Source organism: Tamandua tetradactyla, chromosome 6 (assembly GCF_023851605.1).
Source record: "Tamandua tetradactyla isolate mTamTet1 chromosome 6, mTamTet1.pri, whole genome shotgun sequence".
Lineage (NCBI taxonomy): Eukaryota > Metazoa > Chordata > Mammalia > Pilosa > Myrmecophagidae > Tamandua > Tamandua tetradactyla.
Window position 1 is genome coordinate 163,482,177 of NC_135332.1, and position 16,704 is coordinate 163,498,880.

The following is a 16,704-nucleotide window of genomic DNA, read 5'->3' on the forward strand; positions in this document are numbered from 1 at the left end:
TGCACTACCCAAAATATAAATTTTGCACCCAATAAACCTAGCTCCCTTTAGTCTCACCCAGAAGCTGAGGTTTTAAAATATGTATGATGTCATCTTTTGCCCAGTCTTCTAGTATACTTTAGTCTTATCCATATCAACTTCATTCATATCTCTAGTTAAAGTCTGATCCCCTTTTCAACTTTTTAAACAGTCCTGTATGGGGGTACTGCTTACTTTCATAACTTCAGAGCTCTAACTCTGAGTTTCAGGTGTTACATGAGTATCCGAAGTTTCTGGAAAAACCATGTTATTTACAAACAGCTCAGTAGCTCAGAATTTAGAATTAACAGGTACACCTCATGAATATATGTGACTGCTGTAAGAGCTTACAATATAGGGCCCTTTACAATAAGTCCCAACCTGATAACCCATACTTTCGACTTTAGTTCACTGAGTTTTTATATTATATTTAGACCATATGATTGAGGCATGATAATATTTGTCTTTTTGTTCCTGACATTTCATTCAACATATAGCTCTTAAGTTTCATTCACCTAGTTGCATGCCTTATAACTTTATTCCTTCTTGTGCCACTCAGTAGTCCATTGTATGTATATACCATAGTTCCCCTTTCCATTCCTCAGTCATTGTATCCTTAGGCCACCTCCATTCATTGTGGATAGGGAAATAGGGAACACTGCTGCCATAAACACCAGTGTGCAAATGTCCATTTGTGACTCCACATTCATTTCCTCCAGGCATATTACTGAACAAGGGGTTTCAGGATCATATGGCAACCCACACCTAGCCTTCTGTGGATCACCACATCCTCTTTATTTTTAAATAATAGGTTTGCTAGGTATCATTGTCTGTTAGTTCTAATATGTATGCCCACGTAGAGTCTGTTCAAATAACTAGGTATTTTTGTTGTTGTTGTTGTTGTTTGTTTGTTTTGTTTTCCAAGTGTGGGTCACACTTTTTTAAGTCTCCCAATTATTTGCTGAAAATTGGACATTATAGATATTCTATAACAGAAATGATGGATTCCAATTTATTTTTCTGAGGGTTGCTTTTAAGAACTTGCTTTGATTTAAACTATGGTTGAAACCCCCACAGTGTATAGCTACTGATGTCCCTGCTCAGGTTTCTATTGTTATTTTTATTTCTTTAGCATGTATTCCCTGTTTCTGCACAGTGTAGTAGTCAGCAAGTCATTTTTGCAGAGTTGTGTCAAACACCTTGAGATCTAAAACTCTCACCCTCTGCCAATTTGTATATTGGTTGTCAAATGCATCCAAAGTCCAGCTGTTTTCAGGTTGCCCTTGGCTTTTACTTTCTCCTGGAAACTCTCAGGTCTCTCTCCTATCTTGCATAGTTTTCCATTAGACTAGGGATGCATGAAGAGCTTATCTATCCCTTCTATGGTGTTCTGATTTCCAGGTTCTTCCCATTTAGTGACTATGGTTTTACTCACCCCAATTGGAATTGCAAGCTCAGTCTCAGAATTAATTTTCCCCATTAATTTGCTACCAAGTTCACCACTTTTAGATAACAAATTAGTGTGTTTTCACACCACACTACAGATTGAGTCTGCCTCTGGTAGCAAAGTTGCTCATTTTTCTACCCATCCCTGTTTGGATAAAACTACTGTTCTCACTGATTGTACTAGGGCAGGAGTGAGTTGGTTCCAGGCATGAAGGCCTCATACTCTTACTGTCCTTACACAGAACTGTAACAGCTTTTCAAGAATAAATGTATCTCAATTTGTTGTCTACTTTGTCAATTTTCAGAGCCCTGAAATGATTGTTTTTGACAGTTTCATCTAGTTTTTATGTTTTGTGCAGAGGATTTTCGGACCTTTTTCCATAGCCATCGCTGGAAGTCTCTCTCCATGACTATTTTTTAAGGGGAAGAATATGCTTGCTGAACTTAATCTTAGCACACCTACCCCCAGTAGTTGCTTGAAATCATATTATAAAGCAATCTCTGAAACAGCTGGTTCCATATGGCATACTGAATCTGCATATTTATTCTCTGCTCCCTCTAGAATGTCATTTAAATAGTAGTAATGGAATAAAAAATAACCCACAAGGACATAAGGAACAAGAGGGAATAAGAAGCAAGAAAGTGGCACTGTTAATATTTTAGAAGCTATAAAAAGTATAGACAAGTGGTTCCTGTCTTAGCAGACAAGAGAAATATGAGAACAATCTGTCACTGGGGAAAACGTAAAAATGTAAGTTGATAAGATATCAGAAATTCAGAGGAAGTCACTAGGTGCCATGTAGTTTGAAGGGTGGCAAAGTGAACCATGAAAGAAGGATTCAGAAAGTCTTTAAAATGAGCAATTGTAGTTCTAGATTTCCATACCCATTTAATGCAGATAGAATACTATACCTGATATATCTGAAACCAGTGGTTTTATTCGATGGGAAGCTTGAATGAGAAAGACGCTTGGAGTTGTTAACATAGTTGAAGGTGAGCTATAGAAGATTACGAGCAAGTAAAAAGAAAAAAAAAAGAAAAGCAAACAAGAAGCACTTAACTTCCTTCCATAATCATAATGCTAGCAGTGAGATGTATGTTTTGCCCAAGGCTAGAGAATGGAGTACCTTGAATGAATGTTCCAGTCCAAAATAAAACAGATACTGACAGTGAGGGGTTCCCCCAAATTAGGCAAAACTTAACTTGTTCACCCTGAAGTGAAGTTCTTAGTCAACTAAGTTTATTTGCATTTGACTGAGCTTTCAAACAATTTTGTGACTCAGTCCTAAATACAAATGGATCAGCCAAAGATATGCAGATATTTGAATAAGGATAGTAACAAGAGACACAGAAATCCAATCAAGCAAACAGGGATAGAAGGAATTTAGAGAAAATAATAACAATCCAAGTAACAAATGATGTCCTTAAAGGTCTGTAGTTGATAGAGAGTAAGAAAGCTGAAATGATAAATCAATGAAACAAAGAAAGATGATAAAAAGAAGGAAAATTAGAAAGACTGGTATACAATAGGTGTTCAAGCATTTGTTGAATAAATTGAACCTTTATAATTATAAAAGATGTATATACATGCAATTCATATGGGTTCAAATATAAAACAAACAATATTCAACATTCAACAGAACCATCAAAAGGTATAGGCAAAGAAATATTCCTGAAAGTAGAACTAGAGTGCATAGATATGGAATTTGGAAGATAAAAGCAAAAGGAAAAAATTGCCTCAGTTCCAAAGATGTGACACAAGAAAACTAACAGTACTGAAGGACAGTCATTTCTAAATTTAAAGAGCCTACAGTTAGCCCAGCGAAGTGAATGCTAACACCATACTACCAAAATTTCATAACATCAGATATAAAGAGAAGCTCCTAAATGCTTCCAGAAAGAGAGGGGGAAAAGAAAAGATTCTGTACAAAGTGTGTGGAATTTGAGTGACATCAAACTTTTCAACTGTAACACCAGAAGTTAGAAGAAAATAGGACAATATCTTTACACTTCAAAGTAAAAATTTATTTTCAACCTGGGATTCAATATCTAGCCAAAATACCACATAATTTGAAGGTAGAATTATTGTGTTTTCAGACATGCAATGTCTCAAAAATTTATCTGCAATTAACCCTCTTTTAGAAAACTATTAAAGGGCATCCTACCCCCAAATGAGGGATCATCAAGACAAAGGAAGAAGTGGGACCTAGGAAATGGAGATATAAAAATAGAGTGCTAGCCAATGGTGAAGAGGAGTCTCAGGATAGCAGCTCTGGATAGCAGGTCTCCAAGAGAGCCAGGGACATCCAGTCTAGATGGAGCAAGAAGATTGAGGGTTGGAAAAGTAATTCTAAGAAAAGCTATGAAAACTCATTGAACATTTTACATTTTCTACAGAGTGACAAATCAAGAATTGGTAGTTATTATAGGATTGATACATAGAAAACTATGCACACAAAAACCAAAGTGTAATCATAATGCACTGTGTGATTCAGTTGTGAATTATTGATGCAGAGTTACCATAATATAAACCTTGAATATTGTATTAAATTGTAAAGATAGAAAGTAGGGAATTGTGTATGGGGAATATAGTGCCGAGTATGTAAGAGTGATGCATCTCCATCTTCCTTATTAAGAAGTCAGTGAGAATCTAAATGGAAAAGAAAATCAAGAAAATCACTATGAGTTTGTTACTTAAAATCACAAAGGGAGTAAAAGAGGAAGCACTAAAAATATTAAAATAGTTCCCTAGGGGTATAAGAATCAGGAAGGAGGAGGGAACAGCAGTAGGCTGCTGTTTTATTTCAGAAGACTGTTAAAAACATTTGATTAAAAAAATTGTATAAATTGAAAATTAAAATGCAAATATAATAAAATAATTTTGTGAGTGTGTTTGTTAGCAGGCTGCTCTCTAATTATGTTCATTTTAAAAATTATTCTATTAAACTTCCATTCCTTACGAACTGCATTAAATTAAATGAAACTGTTCATTAACTCATAAAAGAGAACTTTTATCTAATAAGATATTTATGTGAATGGACAAAGCCAGAACCAAGCCCAAAGTTGAATGACATCAATTTGTCAGGGAATTCCTTCAGGAGATGAGGTTGTCATCTTGTTGCTATCCTGTTTCAACTGGTAAAATACCCTTGCTTGAGGATATACTTGTTTCATATCCTGGGTTTAATTTTCTCTCCAGATATCATCTACTTTGGAGGCATTGTAATTAAAATGCACAAGAACAGATGTTGCTAGGTCCCTGTCAGGCACTAAGCAAATGTTTTTATGTGTCATCCTTCCATTCACTGTGTATGAATATCATAAGAATGGTGCATCCATTTTCTAGGGCAGCTGTAACAAATTACCACAAATCTGGTGCCTTAAAACAACAAAAATTGATTCTCTCACAGTTCCGAAGGCTAGAAGTCCAAAACCAAGGTTTCCGTAGGGCCATGTTCGCTCCGAAGGCTCTAGGAGAGAATGCATCCCTGATTCCTCTAGCTTCTGGTGGCACCAGGCGGCCCGTGGTCTGTGGGTGAATAACTCCAATCTCTACGTCCTCTGCACTTGGCCTTCTCTTCCCCTCTGGGTGTGTCTTAAAAGGACACTTGTCATTGGATTTAGGGCTCATCTGGATTATCCAGGATGATCCAATTTTGAGGAGCTTAACCTAATTTTATCTGCAGAGACTCTTTCCAAATTAGGTCACATTCACAGGTCCCAGGGATTAGGACGTGGATATATGGTTTGGGGGGCCACCATTCAAACCAATACAAATGGTAGAGGAAAAACAGCAGAAGGTATCTCTTATTAATTTGGGGAGCATTTCATGTTTTAGCAAGCACAAAGTTAAAACCTGGAATTTCAGTGCCTTTGGACATGGGAGATGAAAACATTCCGAAAAACATGAAACTGCAGAGACAGTTTCATAAACCAGTCACACCAAATGGTCAGCTCCTTCATGAAACATGATTACAATCCCAACACATTTTGGTTGATTCACTGCTTCTCTTCTTTTTAGAGTTACTATTAACTCTTTCCAATTTCATACCAGTTGAGAACTCAATTGGCTTATTCTCCATTTCCAAATGCTATTTAAAATATATATATATAAATTTGTAGTTCTCAATGACTTCATTTTCTGGAACTCTTTTAAGCGCCAATAGATAACTTTCCAGTCATTGTTAGAGATTTTTCAGACACATTTAAAAAAATACATTTAACATAATATTGACCATTTTCTTTTCCTAATTCAACTATTTTTCTATTTTAAAATGTATTTTATATATTCATTCCATCTTGTATTTGTTGGGTTAACAATTTCAAAAACCCTGAACAAACTTTTTAAATAACTTTAGCATCAAGTTCACAATTTTCATCCATATACACTATTCCTTCTAATAGTTCACGCTTAAGACCCTATTGATATTGTTTCACATTATCTTTCTTTTCTTTGTCAAGTTTTTTAGAAAATTAGCCTAACTTCCATTGCTTTACATGCCCCACAATTCATTTCAACTATGTTCTTGTTAAACACTCTTCAGAATCACCAAGAAGAAATATAGCACCTTTCTAAGTGCTGAGATTTTAGAGAGTAAGAGACGTGGAGTCACCTCCTCCCCCTTTATTAGTTTAGGCTCTTAGACATTTCTTAACCTCATTTTCCTTATCTGTAAGGTGTGAGATACTTATCTCTCCCTTAAAAATGTGTTGTAAGGTTTAAATTATATAATCTCTGTTAAATCTTTAGCACAACACAACCAGATCACAAGCACTCAATAAAATAGTTAATATTATGATTAATTTTTTTATTATTATTTAATAGTGGCCTCTCAGTGGTCATGATTTATTTTAGGGTCCTATCATTGGTTCTTTCCACTCCTTTCTCTTTTTTTTTTCTTTTCATCTCTTCAATGAATGGTCTTTTGTATTCATAAAGTTCCATCTTCTATTAATAAATTATTGACTCCTGGCTTGTTCTCAGCCTTCAGTTTATTCTTCCATGAATTGGTTGGCACCAAATATGTTCAAACTTTCTTGACCTTTGGTTTCCATGACATTTTGATACTTCTCTGGTCTATTTGCTAGCCATTCGTTCTCTCTGGACCCTAAGTATAGGCCCTCCTGATATTTATGTTCTTGTACTTCTCTTCCCACTCAACATCCTACTTTCAACTATAATCTCCTTCCCTATGGCTCTTAAATTGAAATCTCAAATTCTAAGTTTATCTCTGAAATTAAGGTCTGCATTTCAAACTGCCTGATTGAAACAGGCATCTTGTTATTTCCCTGACAATTTAAACTCATAATTTTCCCCTCAAAACTAGTTCTTTCCTTGACTAATTTTTCTTAATGGCAATAGCGTTTTTCTAATCATCAGACTGAACTTATAATTATTACGATCATATATTAGTTCTAAAATCCTAGATAAAAGTAGAGCAACACTTTTGGGTCTGTGAAAGTCCACTCTTTTGAATATGCACCTCTTTATAAGCTTCCCAGATTTCTCCATGAAGGACAAAGTGAATGATGATTTCCAAATAAGATCAGACAAATCAACCCTGAAGACCAGAGATGTGAGAGATGTGAGCACAATATTCTTGCAATGAGTTATTTTTTAAAAATACCTCCTTACCTGTTGTTCTCAACATTCAGTGAGTTACCAAACCATATATGTTTGTCTCTTTGAAGAGTTAAAAGAAACAGGCACAAGATTGAGCTGTAGAGATGTTCACCATGGCATTATTTATATTAACAAATGTCAGGGATATTTAAATTCTCAACAATAGAGCACTGAGTTAGTAAATGTTTTTTATATAAAATCTATGGAGAATACTATGCAGCAATTTAAATGTTTGTGCAATAGATATTGATATAGAAAGATATTTATGTGCATTATTGAGTAAAAATTAATAAATAAAAGGTTGGAAATAGCAAGAATAGGATATCCAAAAGAATACTAAGGACTATTATTTCCGTCAAACTGTTACCAGTGGATTTCTCTGTATACGTTCAATACTTCTTAAGAAACATTACACCACAAGCTTTCTGGTCCCGTTTTATTAAAACCTTGGTGCAAACACCATCTTAACAAAATTTTCCTATTATACTCTCTTTTATGTTTGTATTAGCTATAAGTTACCCACCGTCAGCGTATCGTTAGGCTATTGATTCCCCCCATCGCTTTTTGCCATGTCTTTTCAAATAAAGCTTTGTCCACATTACAAAACATTTCCTTAAGATAATGTACTAGAAGGACAATTACTAGGCCAAAGGTTATAAACAGTTTTAATATTCTTGATATGTGTTGCCAAGTTCCTTTGCAGTTAAAGTAGTTTTCTTTTCTTTTAATCCCAAGACAATTCTTTGTAGCAAGAGAAGGAAGTAAGGTCATGGAGAGCACCGGGAAATATTAGTGTTCTGCTGCCACAATTGGTAATGAATATTTCCTTGTGCAAAAGCTCAAAACCATGCATAAGTTTAATACGTAAGTAATTGATGAAATCTCAAGTTCACAACCTTTTGGAAACCAACATTTAAATGTAACATACAGTATAATAATTGTCAGTTCAAGTACTGAGCAGAAAGCAGCTCTTTCCTCTTTGCTCTCAGGAATGTTTCTACTGACCTGCACACTACAGTGTTTAGTTCAGAGATAATTTACAATCAACTGTTGTCACTGGAAAATAAACAGTCTGGACAATGTATGGTCCATTTGGGCTATTGAAAAAATAAACAACCTAGGATATGCTTCCTTCTTGTCTTTGCAGCCCTTTTTGGAATGTGTGATCCAGATGCTTCACTTTTTTCCTCAAAGCAGAGGGTTTTGTTTAAAATAAAGCAGTTTGTTTGGCACTTCGAGGCGACCCTTTTTGAGGAACCACGGTGATGGATGTCTTTGGAACCCCATTTAGAAGAAACCAGTTCATCCTCCTGGTGCTATTTATTTTGCAAATTCCAAGTCTGGGGCTGGACATGGAGAATCGTCCTACAGCAGAAGTCTGTGCCACCCACACTATTTCACCAGGACCCAAAGGTGAGGAAAGAAAATCAAAATTTTCACGTGTAATAAATGTGCAATTTCTCCTCATCGCTAAAGCTCTCTTAAGCTTTTAAAGATGTCCTCTTCTCTTCTTAGTGCCTTCTCCCTTTTCTTCTGTTTTGAAAAAATCAACCACTTGTCTGTTACTTATTTAAAGCTCTCCCTTTCTGTTAGGTAAGAAAACTTGGGGAAGGAGTAGATCCCCGGGGCCAGGACGTGGGGGAATCCCCGCCCCGGGCAGGGGGAAATTCCCTCTTAGTGTGCCCAGGGGTGACACAATCAAGACATTAGTCTTGAGAAACCCTTTTTTGAAGAGCATCTCTGTTCTTGGACAATTTTTATTCTAGCTCCTTTCTCATACTGATTTTTGTAAAGCAAGTAGGTGAAAGGTCAGCAAAATAGAAATGAAATCTTTTGTAGATTTCATAAATTAGAGGGCTCCTGGGTTTCAATGAAGAGGCTGAGAACATTTTTGTCGAGGGTTGGGGATAGGATAGAAACGAACATTTGAAAGTGGAGTTTTTGAGTCCAAATGCCTTCAGCTGTAGGATAATAGATTACTTTTTTTTCCCTAGTAGCCAAGGTCTAAATCAGCTTCAAGCAACTGGTGGATAAAAAATGCTGCTGTTTTCCTGGTTTCAGCTCTTACCCTTTTGTTCTCAAAGTGGTCACTGCAGTGCAGATTGGTCCTCCCTTATTAGTAATTCATGCTTTGTTTCTCTAGGCTACAGGGTGGAAAAGTTGCAGCTGCTTACAATTTTAAGTAGAAAAAAGGGTCTTAAAAAAAGTCAGAACTACATCGCCCTGTGCTTGTCACTTATTTAAATGTGTAATGCTTAAAGTGCATTTTTTAATCAGTGAATTAATTTCCTCCTAAGATTGCAATCCAAATTTTAACCTTTGATATCATAAAATAAATGCAGGGAGGAACAATGAGACCTTGGGGCTTCCAAATAATTTCTTGGATGAATAAATGAATAATGTGAGGGCAAATGTTCAGAAAAGAAAGTTTTAATTAGAAATAAAGTATTTACTTAAAATATTACTGGACTTTCCATAGGATATAGGAAACTTTGCATTTCTCGGGAGATACTAGACAGGAGAGGCGTGATGAAAATTCGTTTTCCTTGTCCCTGCAACGGGAGAATCTATGAGAATAGCAGTGTTAAGCAATGTTCCTTGCAGAGAAACTGCATTTTTAAACGGGAAGAAGAAAGGACCAAGTGTTGCTACGATAACATCCAAAATTACATCCAAAATGTAATGCTCTCCAATTCAACAATTCCTTTCACTCCAAATCTGCCATTATATACCAAATACCTATTAAGCGCTAAACAACATTTTAAGTACTTTAGATACAAAGATACAAAGGACAAATGGTCTTTTCTTTAAAGGTCTCAAGACATAAGGGAGGTGTGAGAACCATGTGCATATACCATAATATAATAATGTATTAAATAATATAACGGTGTCATAAGCAATGAATTGATTAATCAATTTAGGAGGAAAAAGGGAGGACAGAAGAGGTTTTCTGAGAAGGGGTGTTTGAGCAGGGCCTTAGGTATGATTCTTTTCGGTAGGTGGTATGGGCAAGGCATTTTAAGAGCAGGTAAAGCTTGGCAGAAACAAGAGGAAATGGGTAGAATTGCTTAGAAAACAAAAATCCCAGCTTTTGAGAGTTTACAAAGTGCAAGTAAAAGTCTTCTTACGGGAACAAGGTAGTACAAGAAACGCTTACGAACATTTTTTTAAAGAAACACTTTATCTTATTTTTATCATTTCAATCCAGATGCAATAAAGAATTTCTGAGGGTATAAGTCTTCCGACCCTCACTTCTTTACCTAACATAAAACTTCTCCCCCTTCCCGCTGGAAACCCTATTGAGTATTTCTAACAATGCGAATCTCCTTAATGCTTTCCATGAGCCTGTGCTAAAGTGATGAGATTATAACAAGGCAGAAGTGTGAGAGAATGAAGAAGTGGACCCTCCTCAGAAAGGGGCATCCCAGATCACCGGGCTTCAGAGATGAGCCCATCAGGAAGCTGGTGTGATCCTCACTTCTTCACACAGAGCCTGGTTTCCAAGTTCTTTCTTTAGTCCTGCCATTCCATAACTAAGCCCCAGGCCTCATGTAGATATGAGATGCATGAAACAGAGGAGCTTAAGGCTCCTGTCCTAGAAAGAGTATCCTCATTTCAAGCTTAGCATTTGATTGCAAATTCTTGAGGGTCAGGGCCCAGTTAACTCTCTTTATTTTCCTTTGCAAAGTACCTACTTGTACACTGGGAGCAAGCCAAGTATGTTATTCATTGCTTTTCCTTTGCTACAGGCACTGTGCAAGATGCTATGCAGACAGCAGAACACAAGGCCTGACATCTGTCCTCAAAGTGTGAAATGCCCTCCACCTGCCTTCCTTCTTGAATAACTTGATAGCTGCCTCCTCTCCCCGCGCCTCCACCCCACCCCCCCAACAGGGCATTTTTGTATATTTAGGTCTACAAAGTGAAAAAACAAAATGCTCACTGGTTAAGTAACTTTTTAAAGATCTAGATTACTGCTTCTGTTCAATACATTCCCCCCCCCCCCCCAAGATCAAAGCTGGTCTCTTTTTTTCCTTCACAGCTAGTGATCTCAATGCTACACTTACCAGTGCTGCAGTCAGAAACATCCAGATATTCTGAGAAAGAGACAATAAACTGAGTTTTCACTAAATTCATTTGGGAGACTAGGAAAACTAAATATATTATTTAGAGCTGCATGTGGAACCAATAATTCTAGTAATTCTAAACTGCCATACAATATATAATCCAATATACAGATACCATTTTTTACTGTATTATTCCCATAGCAGGATATGGTGAAAATAAACAGGGATCGTATTCAAGCTTGTGATTTTGACTGAATGGCAATATATCTATTTATGTATCAGTTTCTTTGTTTGCAAAATGAGACTCCTTCCTAAGCCTGTTTTGAGAATAATATTAGATAATCATTAGAATAATATATGGTAATCATTAAACTGTTCAGACATAAAATAGATATTTAGCAAAATCTTATCTTTCCTATCTCTTACGCATCTGAGTCTGTTGAGTGGCAACTTTGGAAACAAGCATTGTTCACTTGTTAAAATTCCTTAGAGGAAAGCCATCTTTATTTTTTGTTCTATGCCTTCAGTGGATTATTCCATGCTGCTTAGCAGGAAAAAATGTGAGGGATTTTGTTTCTTTAACAACTTTTGTGAAATTCTGACCTCTAGTGGTATTACTTGAAAATGACAATGACAAGAAATTGAACAAGAAATGTTAAAAATTGTTTCAGGATGGACACGAGCTATTTGGGTGATGCTGTACAATGTTCAAGGTACTTCCAAAAACATTCTCTTATTTAAATCTCCTGTATAACAACAATTTCCTTAGATTTAAAGACGTCGGGATGATTTTAGTGAGCCAAGTGGGCTGTACGAGATCCTTCAGTGGGTGTGATGCAGCCATGAACTTGAACCTGATGCCCGGTCAAGTTCAAGTTTTGGCCTGTCAAGTTCAAGTTTTGGCTCCCGGTCCAGTGTCATTCCATGACATCTACTTGTTTGTGTTAGAATCAGTTTTGAAAACAATCCACCAGCCCCTTTTTGGTAATAAGAAATGGGTAAGACCTAAGAACAGAGTCATAATGAGGATCTGCTATCTTTTCCTCCACCCTCACCTCCACCCACCACTCACCACCCAACCCCCACCCATTCCGCCCCACCCCCAGCAAGTTCACCCAACTTCATAGCCCAACATAGTACTGGATATTAAAATAGGTTGAAGTGTTGACATATCTTCTCTTTGACAACTAACTCCATTACTTTGTCCATTGGTTTGGGAGACAGCACTACCTCACCCTATTGTTTATTTTGGCTTCTGCTAATTTTTTATTTTAGGGGTTTCTTTCTTTCAGTGATATCTGTGTGAGTGTGGGGCCTACGAGGTACTTTGTGAGCTGGTATCTCCCTACTTACCCCACTTCATCTCATACTGGTTTTCTCCTTGTGCTTCGCTCCAGGCATGCTGGCCTTGTCCCTTATTGCTGCCTCAGAGTCTTCACAGCAGATGCTCCCTCTGCCTGATCCAAACTCACCCAAGATATTCATAAGGTAGTTCCTTCTCCTCATTCAGATCTCATCTCAAATGGCATTTGCTCCGCAAGGCCCATCCCGACCACTTCATTCTCTAGCATATTTGCCAAGACATTTTATTATTTTCACGGGCATTACTAAATGGAAATCTCTTGCGTATTTACCGATTTACTGTCAGTCCTAGAATGCAAGCTTCATGAAAGCAGAGACCCTGTCCATCTTTTTCAAGTGTGTTTTCCTACTGACCAGAAGAGTTACTGACACATAAAAGATGCACAATAAATATTTTTGCACTTAATATGCAAACTCACATTTTCCAAGAACCCCCAGATTTTGAGCTTGTAGCCTTGACCTACTTATCTGGCTCCTTGAAAATACCCTGAAGTATGTCCTCCAGTTCCCAGAAAGTGCAGTCCATGTGCTCCATAGGGGGGCTTCTCATGGGGAAAAATGCCATTGTACCACTTCTCCAAAGGTCAAAGAACCGCCTCACCAGTGACCACCACTTTTCAGCAAAGAACAGCAGTGCCACAATTTCCCAGGATGCGCCCATCTCAGCCTAGCCTGGCCACTATCCCTGCCACCTTACTTACTAAGGAAGGCTTTCTGGCTGCTTCCGAGGTCCCTGCAACTCCTGTGAGTACCCATCATGACTCTGCCACCAAGTGGCCTGTGATGAAATGATGGTCAGGGAATGGCTCTGTCCCCTGGAGCGTGACTCCAATAGCACCTTCAATCAACGGTGGAAACAGTAATAATACTATGCATTGTTGTTTGCTGGATATTATGTGAGTGCTCTACAGACATTTTTAAATTTAATGATCTCAATAAAGTTTGAGAGAGAAGACATTATGATTTTCATTTGACAATAAAGAAACTGAGGTTCAGATCTGTTAAGACCCTAGCCCAGAGCCACACTGACAGGAGACAGGATGGAGCTCAATCCATTTCTCATGGGACTCCAAAGCCCATGCTCCAAGCAGCCTGCTTAAGGGTCAGAGGGGCCCCAAAGCGGTGTTGACTGCACTGCAATATTTTATAGGGCCAGATGAAATAGCTACTGGCAGTTTTGTCCCTACACAAATCTGAGTTCCAAACCACATGAGATGTGCACAATTGCCTCTCCTCTCTGATACCAGAGGCTTTGCTCATCTCTCTCCTCTGGGATACTCTCTTTTTCAACAAGCCCTTTAACTTCTAGGAAATGGACTTCTATGTGGCCACCCACTGTTTTGCTGGGCCTGGTTGATCTGGATCCCACTGGTTGACACAATCTAAGCTATTTTCCAGCAGATGACTCAGCATCCGGTGCAGCCAGGCCTTCCCATGACGGCCATGAGGATCCGACACGGCCAGGATGATCTGGGTCCTTCCCCACTCAGGTCAGAAGCCGCACTTATCTGGGTCATTTGGTTGCATCCCAGTTGTTTTGCATTTGTGAAAACCGAAGCCCAGAGAGTGGCAGGGCTAGAGCTACAACTCATTCTAGATTCCCATTGGCTTAGATTTTTAAACTTTTATATTCCAGTCTGTGGATGTTCTGAACCGTTGTTCCTCTTTCTGTCTGTAGGGAAGAATCTATTCCTCGCCTCTCTCCTGGCTTCTGGTCATGGCTTGCCAGCAATCCATGGTGTTCTCTTCCTCAGTTTTCACGTGGTGTTCTTCCATCTGTCACTCTCGGTCTGTATCCAAGTTTCCTCTTCTTATAAGGACGGCATACATATTGGATAAAGGGGCCACTCTACTCCAGCATGAGCTCATTTGAACTTGCCCAATCCCATGTGCAGTGATCCTATTTCCAAATACGGTCACATTCTGAGATGCTTGGGATTAGAATTTCAAGATATCTTTTTTTTTCAGGAGACATAATTCAATCCATAACACACCTCATAGGGCTGTGGTGAGGAAAAGTTAGCTAAGCCATACAAAGCACTTATGTAGTATGGGGCATATTGTCAAGGCCTCACTAGTTGTTAGTAAACCATAAGTTAACAAAACCCAAGGGAGACTGAGAATGTTTCTCCACTTTTTCCTTTGTTCTTTTTTATTTTTTTTCCATTCTAGAAGGAATATTTCCTGTGCCCTAAGCAAGCCATCCTGTTGGCACTGGGTCACTGACAATATGTATAGGGCAGGAACAACTTATCTGCTTCTTTTTTTTTTTTTTTTATTTATTTTTTTTTTTTATTTACTTATTTATTTTTTTATTAATTAAAAAAAGAATTAACAAAACAATTAGAAATCATTCCAATCTACATGTACAATCAGTAATTCTTAATAACATCACATAGTTGCATATTCATCATTTCTTAGTACATTTGCATCGATTTAGAAAAAGAAATAAAAAGACAACAGAATAAGAATTAAAACAATAATAGAAAGAAAAAAAAACAAAAAAAACAAAAACAAAAAACCTATACCTCACATGCAGCTTCATTCAGTGTTTTAACATAATTGCATTACAATTGGGTAGTATTGTGCTGTCCATTTCTGAGTTTTTATATCCAGTCCCGTTGTACAGTCTGTATCCCTTCATCTCCAATTATCCCTTCTCTTTTTTTTTTTTTTTTTAATTAACGGAAAAAAAGAAATTAACCCAACATTTAGAGATCATACCATTCTACACATGCAATCATTAATTCTTAACATCATCACATAGATGCATGATCATCATTTCTTAGTACATTTGCATTGGTTTAGAAGAACTAGCAACATAACCGAAAAAGATATAGAATGTTAATATAGAGAAAAAAATAAAAGTAATAATAGTAAAATCAAAACAAAACAAAACAAAACAAAACAAAAACCTATAGCTCAGATGCAGCTTCATTCAGTGTTTTAACATGATTACTTTACAATTAGGTATTATTGTGCTGTCCATTTTTGAGTTTTTGTATCTAGTCCTGTTGCACAGTCTGTATCCCTTCAGCTTCAATTACCCATTGTCTTACCCTGTTTCTAACTCCTGCTGAACTCTGTTACCAAGGACATATTTCAAGTTTATTCTCGAATGTCCGTTCACATCAGTGGGACCATACAGTATTTGTCCTTTAGTTTTTGGCTGGATTCACTCAGCATAATATTCTCTAGGTCCATCCATGTTATTACATGGTTCATAAGTTTATCTTGTCTTAAAGCTGCATAATATTCCATCGTATGTATATACCACAGTTTGTTTAGCCACTCTTCTGTTGATGGAGATTTTGGCTGTTTCCATCTCTTTGCAATTGTAAATAATGCTGCTATAAACATTGGTGTGCAAATGTCCGTTTGTGTCTTTGCCCTTAAGTCCTTTGAGTAGATACCTAGCAATGGCATTGCTGGGTCGTATGGCAATTCTATATTCAGCTTTTTGAGGAACCGCCAAACTGCCTTCCACAGTGGTTGCACCCTTTGACATTCCCACCAACAGTGGATAAGTGTGCCTCTTTCTCCGCATCCTCTCCAGCACTTGTCATTTTCTGTTTTGTTGATAATGGCCATTCTGGTGGGTGTGAGATGATATCTCATTGTGGTTTTGATTTGCATTTCTCTAATGGCCAGGGACATTGAGCATCTCTTCATGTGCCTCTTGGCCATCCGTATTTCCTCTTCTGAGAGGTGTCTGTTCAAGTCTTTTTCCCATTTTGTAATTGGGTTGGCTGTCTTTTTGTTGTTGAGATGAACAATCTCTTTATAAATTCTGGATACTAGACCTTTATCTGATATATCATTTCCAAATATTGTCTCCCATTGTGAAGGCTGTCTTTCTACTTTCTTGATGAAGTTCTTTGATGCACAAAAGTGTTTAATTTTGAGGAGTTCCCATTTATTTATTTCCTTCTTCAGTGCTCTTGCTTTAGGTTTAAGGTCCATAAAACCGCCTCCAGTTGTAAGATCCATAAGATATCTCCCAACATTTTCCTCTAACTGTTTTATGGTCTTAGACCTAATGTTTAGATCTTTGATCCATTTTAGTTAACTTTTGTATAGGGTGTGAGAGATGGGTCTTCTTTCATTCTTTTGCATATGGATATCCAGTTCTCTAGGCACCATTTATTGAAGAGACTGTTCTGTCCCAGGTGAGTTGGCTTGACTGCC

At 37.4% G+C, this 16,704-nt stretch overlaps 1 protein-coding gene across 1 annotated transcript in view; it reads left to right on the forward strand.

Moving 5' to 3' along the window:
• Positions 1–16,704, forward strand: part of COLEC10 (collectin subfamily member 10) — a 96,242-nt gene that overhangs the window by 45,929 nt on the left and 33,609 nt on the right. Inside the window, exon 2 of the mRNA XM_077167539.1 lies at positions 8,235–8,500. Coding sequence (XP_077023654.1) covers positions 8,353–8,500 — 148 coding nt within the window. The 5' untranslated portion in view covers positions 8,235–8,352. The remainder of the gene's footprint in view (positions 1–8,234; positions 8,501–16,704) is intronic.